At 49.5% G+C, this 9359-nt stretch overlaps 1 protein-coding gene across 2 annotated transcripts; it reads left to right on the forward strand.

Moving 5' to 3' along the window:
- Positions 1 to 495: 495 nt before the first annotated feature.
- LOC122212793 (titin-like) lies at positions 496 to 8511 on the forward strand. Of its 2 annotated transcripts, XM_042926757.1 has the most exons (3): positions 496 to 1425; positions 1486 to 6098; positions 8366 to 8511. In XM_042926757.1, exons 1-3 carry the CDS (start codon positions 757 to 759, stop codon positions 8439 to 8441), a joined length of 5358 nt encoding a protein of 1785 aa, XP_042782691.1. In that variant the 5' UTR covers positions 496 to 756; the 3' UTR covers positions 8442 to 8511. The 2 variants fall into 2 exon arrangements, with proteins under 2 accessions (XP_042782691.1, XP_042782690.1); XM_042926756.1 differs by having other exon boundaries at positions 496 to 6098.
- The last annotated feature ends 848 nt before the right edge of the window (positions 8512 to 9359 follow it).

Genomic DNA, 9359 nt, shown 5'->3' on the forward strand with positions numbered 1-9359 from the left:
GGGTGTTTGCGCGGAGCGAGCAAGTTCCCTGGCAGGAACTGGTTCCCTTTGGGATTTTGGCTGGGGGATGGGCGGGGGAGATGGCGCTGGCGCCTTTGTTCCCCGCCAAGCTGAGCTCTGCCGTCCGGGGGCTCAGCAGCTCTCCCTCCCTTTGTCCTCCAGCCTTCCCGCTTTCCGAGCAGAGCTGTTAACTTATGACCTCCCAGACGCTAAGTCGCGCTTGCTTTCGGAACACAGTCCGTCCGGCGCCTCGGCTTTTGCCAGCCAGACTCGGGGGCTCTGCTTGGCCGGCGAGCCGCCCCTCCGCCCCGGCTCCCTCCCGCCAGTCCGTGGAGCGCGCACCGCCTCGCCGCCCTTCCTACCCTCTTCCGTGGGCCTCGAGTCTGCGCTTGACTCTGGAGACTCCCTTCTGCTAATCCTCTGGCGGTTTTCTGGGTTCTTTAGGCAGGTGTAGGTGGAATCTAAGTGATCGGCAGGACGCGCTGTGAGTCCCGCGTCCTCCTACGCCGCCATCTTCCGGAACCTCCTAAAACTGTAGGTTTAGATCAGGCCGAAGATCACCAGTCATTTGAAATACTTGTTCCATCTCTGGATAGTCAGAGTTCAAAGCCAACAAAGTTTATTGTTTCACCCCTAAACCTGAAGAAAGATCTAGCTCAGCATCGAAGGCTTGCCAAAGTTGTTAGAACTCCAAACCATTTTGCAAATAAAGAGCACCTACAACAACAGCTGCAGGATGATTATTTAGATTCCAATATGGGTCTCCTGTATCCTGAGGAGAACCTACCTATGGGTTTCCCAGGGGGACCAGATCAACTTCCAAACTTCTCTGAGGAGGCTGAAATTCCTCCACCCTTGCAGAAGACCCCAAATCATCTAGAGTCCCCTGAGGAAGCTGAATCTTTTTTGCCCCAAGGGGAGGCTCAGGCTCAGCATCCAGAGCCCTCTGAAGAGACAGAAACATCTCTACTTGAGCAGGAGGCTCCATCTCAGCGTCCAGAGTCCCTTAAGGATGGAAATTCAGCAAACCCACAAGAGGCCCCAGCTGAGCCTTCAAGTACCCCTGAAGAGGTCGAACCTTCTTCAGTCCAGCAGGAAGCCTCAGCTCACCCTACAGAGGCCCCCGAGGAAGTGGAACCTTCTCCAACCCCCCAGGAGGCCCCTGCTCAGCCTCCAGAGCCATCTAAGGACATCATATCTCAACTGTTAGCACATCATGAAGTAAATGTGCTATCTCCAAGTCAGAGTGAAGCTCAGAAGCCAAGCTTCCCCAATGTCACTGTTAAACCTCTGGATCTTACCATAACTCTAACTCAGCCTGCGGAGCACCCTGAGGAGGCTGGACCTACCCCAGTCCAGCAGGAGGCCCCTGCTCAGCCTGCAGAGCGCCTCGAGGAGGTTGAACCTACCCCAGTCCAGCAGGAGGCCCCTCCTCAGCCTGCAGAGCGCCTCGAGGAGGTTGAACCTACCCCAGTCCAGCAGGAGGCCCCAACTCTAGTTCCAGAGTTCCCTATCGAGTATTTAACTCAACTTGCAGTAAGTGATGAGGTGACATCTCTACCTCTAGGTCAGTATCCAGATTATTTAATGTTTCCCAGGGTTATAGGTAAGCCTTTAGATGTGGAATTTACCACAACTCCAGGGCCTGATAAAGGTGTTGAATCTTCTATAGCCCAGCAAGAGGCCCCACCTCAGCCTCTTGAACACACTGAGGAAGCAGAACTTTCTCTAACCCAGCAAGAGACCTCGGGTAAGCCTCCAGAGGAGGTTGAGCCTTCAAGTGAGCAGGAGACCCCAGGTCAGCCTTCCGAGCCTCCTGGGGTGATTGATCCTTCTCTAAGGCAGCAGGAGACCCCAGCTCAGCCTTCAGTGCCTCCTGAGGAAGGTAAGCCTTCTCTAAGCAAACAGGAACCCCCAGCTCAGCTTCCAGACCGTTTTGGAGAAGCTGAACTTTCTCCAACCCAGGAGGAGGCCTTAGCTCAGCTTGCAGAGCTCCTTAATGAGGCAGAATCTTCAACCCAGCAGGAGACTCCAGCTCAGTCTCCAGGGGAGATAGAATCTTCTGCAACCCTGCAAGAGCAACCAGCTCAGCCTCCAGAGCTGCCTTCCAGGGAGGTGGAACCTTCTCCAACCCAGCAGGAGCACCCAGCTCAACCTCTATGGCATCATAAGATGACAGTTTCACCTCCAGGTCACTACCATGATCAACATTTAAACCTGCCCGATGTCAGTGTGAAACCTCCAGATGTGCAGCTTACCATGACTGCAGAACCCACTACAGAGGTGGGACCTTCTGCAGTTCGGCACGAGACTATAGCTCAGCCCTCAGTGCCTCTTAATGTGGAACCTTTTGAAACCCAGCATGAAGCCCCAACTCTGCCTCCACAGTCCCCTGAGGTTGAATCTTTGCCAGTTCAACAGGAGACTCCAACGCAATCTCCAGAATCTACCACACAGGAGAAACTTCCAACACAGCAGGAGACCCCAGTTCAGTATCCAGAATATCCTGGAGAAGTTGAACCTTCTACAACCCAGCAGGAGGCCCTAGCTCAGCAATCACAGGCCCCTGAGGAGGGTGAATCATCCTCAACCCAGGAGGAGGCCCCGACTCAGCTTCCAGAGGCCCAGGAAGAGGGTGAACCTTCCCCTCTCCAGGAGGAGGGCCAGGGTCAGCACCCACAGGCCTCCGAGGGGAGTGAACCACCTACAACCCAGGAGGAGGCCCCAGTTCAGCATCCACAGACCCCTGAGGAGGTTGAACCTTCTTCAACCCAGCAGGAGGCTCCAGCTCAGTATCCTCAGGCATCAGAGGAGGGTGAGCCTTTTCCAACCCAACCAGAGACCCCAACTCAGTATCCAGAGCCCCTTGAGGGGACTGAGCCTTCTCCAGCCCAGTCAAAGGCCACAACTCAGCATCCAAATCCCCTTGGGGAAGTTAAACCTGCAACCTATCAGGAGGCCCCAAGTCAGCATCCACAGACCTCTGAGGAAATTAACCCTTCTGCCACTCAACAGGAAGCCACAGCTCAACATCCAGAGCCTTCTGGTGAGGTTGAACCTTCTCCAACCCAACAGGAGGCCCCAGCTCACTCTCCAGAGCATCAGGTGGTAACAGTTTTTCCTCAAGGTCAGAATCAAGCTCAGCTCCTGCTGTTGCCTAATGTCACTGTTAAACCTGTGGATTCCTCAGTTACCATGACCTCAGAATCCACTAATGAGGTTGAAGCTTCTCCACTCCGAGAAGAGGCCTCAGCTCAGTCTGCAGTGTCCCCTGAGCAGTTGGAACCTTCTCCAATCCAGCAGGAGGTCCCACATCAGCATCCAGCTGCCCCTGAAAATGTTGAGCCTTCTCCAATCCCGCAGGGAGTCTCCACTATGCCTGAAGATCTTCCTGAGGAAATTGGACTTTCTCCAACCCGGCAGGAGGTCCCACATCAGCATCCAGCGCCCCCTGAAAATGTGGAATCTTCTCCAGTCCAGCATGAAGTCTCAACTCCACCCGAAGATTTTCCTGAGGAAATCGAACTTTCTCCAAGCCAGCAGGAGAGCTCAGCTCTGCCTCAAGTGCCTGTTGCAAGTATAGAACCTTCTCCAATCCAGCAAGAGGTCCCAGCTCAGCAACCAAAGCCCAATGAGGGGGTCGAGTCTTTTCCAGTTCAGTATGAGCATCCAGCTCAGCCTCCAGGGTCCTCTACAGATGTTGTAGCTCAGTCTCCAGTACAGCATGAGGTGACATTCTCACCTCCAGGTCCAGGTGAAGATCAGCATCCAGTGTTGCCTAATATCACAGGTAAACCTGTGGATCTGAGGATTTTCCTAAGTCCCCAGGCAACTAAGGAGGTGAAACATCTTCCAGTGCAGCAGGATGTCCCTGCTCAATCTCCTATTCCCCCTGAGAAAGTCGAATTTGCTCCAGCTCAGTCCAAGCATCTTTCCCAGTCTCCAGAGTCCCCTGAAGATGAGTCTTCTCCAGGCCAACAAGAGGTCCTAGCTCAGACTCCGGACCCCCCTAAGGCTGTGGACCCTGCTTCAGGCCAACAGGAGGCCCCAGCTCAGTCTGGAGTCCCCCAGCTGGCCCCAGCTCAGCCTTCAGAGCCTCCTGAGAAGGTAGAACCATCTCCAGTTCAGCAGGAAGTCCCAGCTCAGCCTTCAGAGCCCCCTAATGAGGCAGAATCTTCTCCAACCCCGCAGGAGGCCCTGGTTCAGTCTCCTGTCCCCCAGCAGGCCCCAGCTGTATCTCCTGAGCCCCCTAAGGAGGTAGAACCTTCTCCCACACTGCAGGAGGCCCCAGCTCAGCCTTCAGAGCCCCCTAATGAGGCAGAGTCCCCAACCCAGCAGGTGGCCCCAGCTCAGTTTCCAGTCCTCCAGGAGTCCCCAGCTATATCCCCTGAGCCCCCTAAGGAGGTGGAACCTTCTCCCACACCTCAGGAGCCCCCAGCTCAGCCTTCAGAGCCCGGTAATGAGGCAGAATCTTTTCCAACTCAGCAGGGAGCCCCAGTTGTATCCCCTGAGCCCCCTAAGGAGGTAGAACCTTCCACACAGCAGGAGGCCCCACCTCAGCCTTCAGACCCTCCTGAGAAGGTGGAACCATCTCCAGTCCAGCAGGAAACCCTATCTCTACCTCTCGAGCCACTTAAGGAGATAGAACCTTCTCTAACACAACAGGAGGTACAAGCTCAGCCTTCAGAGGCCCCTGAGAAGGTAGAACCATCTCCAATTCTGCAGCAGTCTCCAACTCAACCTCCGGAGCCCTCTAAGGAGGCAGAAACTCCTCCAGCCCAGCAGGAGGCCCCAGTTCAGCCTCCAGAGCCACCTGAGGAGGTTGTAGCACAACCTCCAGTCCATAATGAGGTGACAGTTCCACCTCTAGGACAAGAGCAAGCTCAGCATCCAAACTTGCCCAATGTTACTGTTCAGCCTGCTGACCTGGAGCTTACTGTAACTCCAGAACCTACTGTGGAGGCTGAGCAGTCTACAATCATGCAGCAGACTCTAGCTCCTCCAGAGGACACTGAGGTGACACCTCCACATCCAGAGCAGGTCCAGGCTCAGCATCCAAATTTGACTGAAGTCAGAGTTCAGCCTTTAGACCTGGAACTGACCATAACTCCAGAACCCACTACAGAGACTGAACCTTCTCTAACCATGCAAGAGACCCCAACCCAGCCTCCAGAGCCACCTAAGGAGGTTGTTCAGTATCCGTCCCAACAGGAAGTGACAGTTCCTACTCCAAGTAAGGATCAAGGTCAGCAACCAACATTGCCCAGTGTCACAGCTCATCGTGTGGACTTGGGGCTTACCATAACTCCAGAACCTACTACAGAGGCTGAACATTCTACACCCGTGAAGGAGACTACAGCTCCTCCTCCAAAGGACCTTGAGGTGACACTTGCACATCCAGAGCAGGTTCAGAGTCAGCATCCAAACCTGACTGAAGTCACAGTTCCACCTATGGACCTGGAACTTACTGTAACTGCAGGATCCAGTGTGGAGACTGAACCTTCTCCAACCATGCGAGACACCCCAACTCAGCCTCCAGAGCCACCTAAGGAGGTTGTAGTTCAATATCCATTCCAGCAGGAAGTGACAGTTCCAACTCCAAGTAAGGATCAAGGTCAGCATCCAGCATCACCCATCATCCCATTTCGTCATGTGGAGCTTACTATAACTCCAGAACCTATTACAGAGGCTGAACATTCGACAACCCTGAAGAAGACTACAACTCCTCCCCCAAAGGACCTTGAGGTGACACTTGCACATCCAAAACAGGTTCAGAGTCAACATCGAAACCTGACTGAAGTCACGGTTCCACCTATGGACCTAGAAATTCCTGTAAGTCGGCAACCAGAGTCATTTGAGACAGGTTTTCCTCCAACAACTGAACATCCTGTGGTGCATTTTGTAAACTATACCTCAGAAAAGGCATACACAACTTTAACTTGGCAACCAGAACAGAATGCCACCACAGACCTCAAAATATGTGAGCGCTGTACCTGCAAAGATGAGACCCTGTCGTGTGTTGGTCTCAGCCCACAGCAGAGGCTCCGCAGAGTGCCCGTGCTGGAGCCCGACACCTACAACGGCACCTTCACCATCTTGTAAGAATCGCCTTTACTTGTTTGTTCTCTGCCTCCTGCTTGACATGGCAGTCTCTTCCTCAATGTCGTCCTGGGCCTTCCTCATCTCCCCAACCACGTTGACTGACTTTCTGTTTTTAGCTTTTCTTTGTCAACTATCCCTTATCTTCATTTTCCTTTTTACTACTGTTCGCCCTTCTCCAATCTTTTACTTGTAATTGTCCTTATTCTTTTTCCTTATCCAATTTTTAGCCCCATTATTTCATTCCTTAACCTCTACTCTCCCATTTTTGCTCCATCCTCTATAATAGGATACAACAGAGTAGTGAAGAGTAGAGATTCTGGAACTAGATTGCCTGCGTTTGGGCCGAGGTCTGTCATCTATTAGCTTTGTGACTCAGTTTCCTTTTCTGTGAAATGGAAATTATGATAGTTACCATCTCATGGGATTATGGTGAGATCTAGATGAGGTAATACATATGAAGCACTTGGATCAGTGCCTGGCGAAATATGAGTGTTAGCTGTTATTATTTTGATTCCCCAGACCTCATCTTTGACGCCCGGCCTTCCACATACAGTACTCAGTTTGGGCCCAACCCAAGAGTAAGTACTATGGGCGCCACACTAGGATGAAATCGTCTTCAGAACATGAAATGACAGGTGGGAAGAAAGGAAATGGTCATAAAAAGGGAGGTGGCATGTAATTAAGTACTAAAAGAGGTACCATGGGTGTTGGAATTCAGCAGACTCTGTAATCAGCGGAGTATGGAGGTCAGGGAGAGCTGCATGGATAAGCTAACACTTTAGCTGAGACTTAAAGAGTGGCTCTGATGTGTTAAATAGAGAAAAAATGGGTATAAGTCTAGGCAAAGGCACGGCTGCAGGAATGATCAGGAATTAAGAATTAGGTTAAGCAGTTAAAGATCCAATTACGAGAAACCTTGACTATCAGCTAGAGAGGTTTGAACGTTAGATTCTGAGTTAGAGAGAGCCATTGAAAGTTTTCAAGCATGAGATATACAGACCGCTGAAACAGGATTATTTTCAGTTCCCCATATAGGCCGATCTGGAGAGGAGAGCTTGATCCAGCGAGACCAGATAGAATGTTCTAACAAAACCTGGGAATAAAGTAACAAGGGGCCGACTCAGAGTGGCTGAAAAGAGTAGAAAGAAAAGCCTTGAGAGCACTGCAAAGGAGGAAGTGACAAGATAGACTAACTGATGACAGTCGCGGGTGGGGTGTGCACGGGAAAGAGAAAACTCAGATATTACTCTGAAACTTCTGTCCCAGATAAGGAGAATGATGGAAGTTGAGGCATCTTTTACCAGGGAACACAGAGCAACCAGAAGGCTTCAGGTTGACTGGAAATGTCCACCAGGCACATGGGCAGATGGGTATCTGTTTTGAATTTATTCCTGACTCCCCTGAAAAAAATGTGTATATAAACTGACCAGGTAAGCTGTTGCTGAGGGAAGAGGACAAAACTAAAGGTAAAGATTCAAAGTCATACGCAGAGTTAGCGGTTGAAACTGAACCTCAGGCATTTAATAGCTTCTCTTAAACATGTGTAATTCATGGATACATGAATTATCATGGATACTTTTTTTTGTTTTTAATGTCACAGGTATAGAGGATAAAACGTGAAAATCCCACCCCACCCTCCCTACCACTCATAAGATAACTCCTGCCACCTTTTTGGTGTGTGTCCTTCCTTCCCATCTCTTTCCTTTGCATTTTTTCCTAATTTCCTAATGAGGGGATACTTTTTAATTCCTTGCCCAGTGATTTGTTGCTTTTCCCTATACAATATGTCTAAGAAATCTTTCCATGTTAGTTATTCTAATTTCTAACTTCCCTTATCCTTCTAACACCTAGAGAGGTTTCAGTAGAGGGCTTCTTTACATTTGTTTGCTGATAATGGTAAATTTTTTACCATTTTTTTCGTTGAATTATTATTTTCTCATTGATTTGTGGAAGGAACCATTTTAGACACATAAGTGATTTGGGGAAAAAAAATACTTATCTCCAGAGTAATTAACAGGCGTTATCTACCCAAGGAATGGAACAAATAGGAAGTTCAGGTTCTAAGGAGCTGGCTTGTTTGTGCCAGTGGCCCCACGCTATCTCTTTATTAATTGCACCACCTGGGATGCTGATAGCCGCGGAAATTAGAAAGTTGGCATTTACTGCATTGGAATATTCCCCACAAGGTTGCCAGTGATTCTTTTATTTATTCTGTTCATTCCTTTCCTACCTATTCAAGGATCTGAACTGTGTTTCTTCACAGAAATTTCCAAGGAAACTCTATTTCTCACATTGATGAAAATGTATGGAAGGGATACCGTTGGGCTGAGAAACTGTGAGTATATTCTCTCCAAATACGAATACAAAAAAAAAAAAAAAAAAAAAAAAAAACTAACTGCATTCTAAGGTCCTTCTTGGTCCAGAACTTTGAAGTCAGTAGCTCTGAGGAAAGGTGTTTCCCCTTCCATATCCCAACTCGACCTCTACCGATTGCAATTCTGTGTTAATTTTTTTTTTTAACGTTTATTTATTTTTGAAACAGAGAGAGACAGAGCATGAACGGGGGAGGGTCAGAGAGAGGGAGACAGAGAATCTGAAACAGGCTCCAGGCTCTGAGCTGTCAGCACAGAGCCCGACGCAGGGCTCGAACTCACGGACCGCGAGATCATGACCTGAGCTGAAGTCGGCCGCTTAACCGACTGAGCCACCCAGGCGCCCCATCTGTGTTTATTTTAAAAATTAAATTTGGCAGGTTCCCTTTAAAATTAGAATCAATTTCAACTTATTTTCCATTATACAAGGAATACGTGATTATAGTCTCAATATATAAAAATGAAATAACAGGGGGGCCTGGGGGGCTTATTCGGTTAAGTGTCCAACTTCGGCTCAGGTCATAATCTCAACGGTTCGTGGGTTCAAGCCCCACGTTGGGCTCTGTGTTGACAGCTCAGAGCCTGGAGCCTGCTTCGGATTCTGTCTCCCTCTCTCTCTGCCCCTCTCCTGCTCATTCATTCCCTCTCTCTCTCTGTCTCAAAAATAAATAAACATTAAAAAAATTTTTTTTGATGAAATAACAGATCTAGTGAACACCTGCCTTATGTTCTAATCCCCCCACTGCTGGGATAGCCACTACTCTGGATTTAGTATATATCCTTCCAGACCTTTTTCCATGCATTTGCCTACATACATATTTACAGCAAAATAGGTTTGTTGTGTGAGTTTCTTATCTTTTTTTTACATAAATTGTAACATCCTAC

This window comes from Panthera leo (assembly GCF_018350215.1).
Source record: "Panthera leo isolate Ple1 chromosome E1 unlocalized genomic scaffold, P.leo_Ple1_pat1.1 chrE1_random_Un_scaffold_65, whole genome shotgun sequence".
NCBI lineage: Eukaryota > Metazoa > Chordata > Mammalia > Carnivora > Felidae > Panthera > Panthera leo.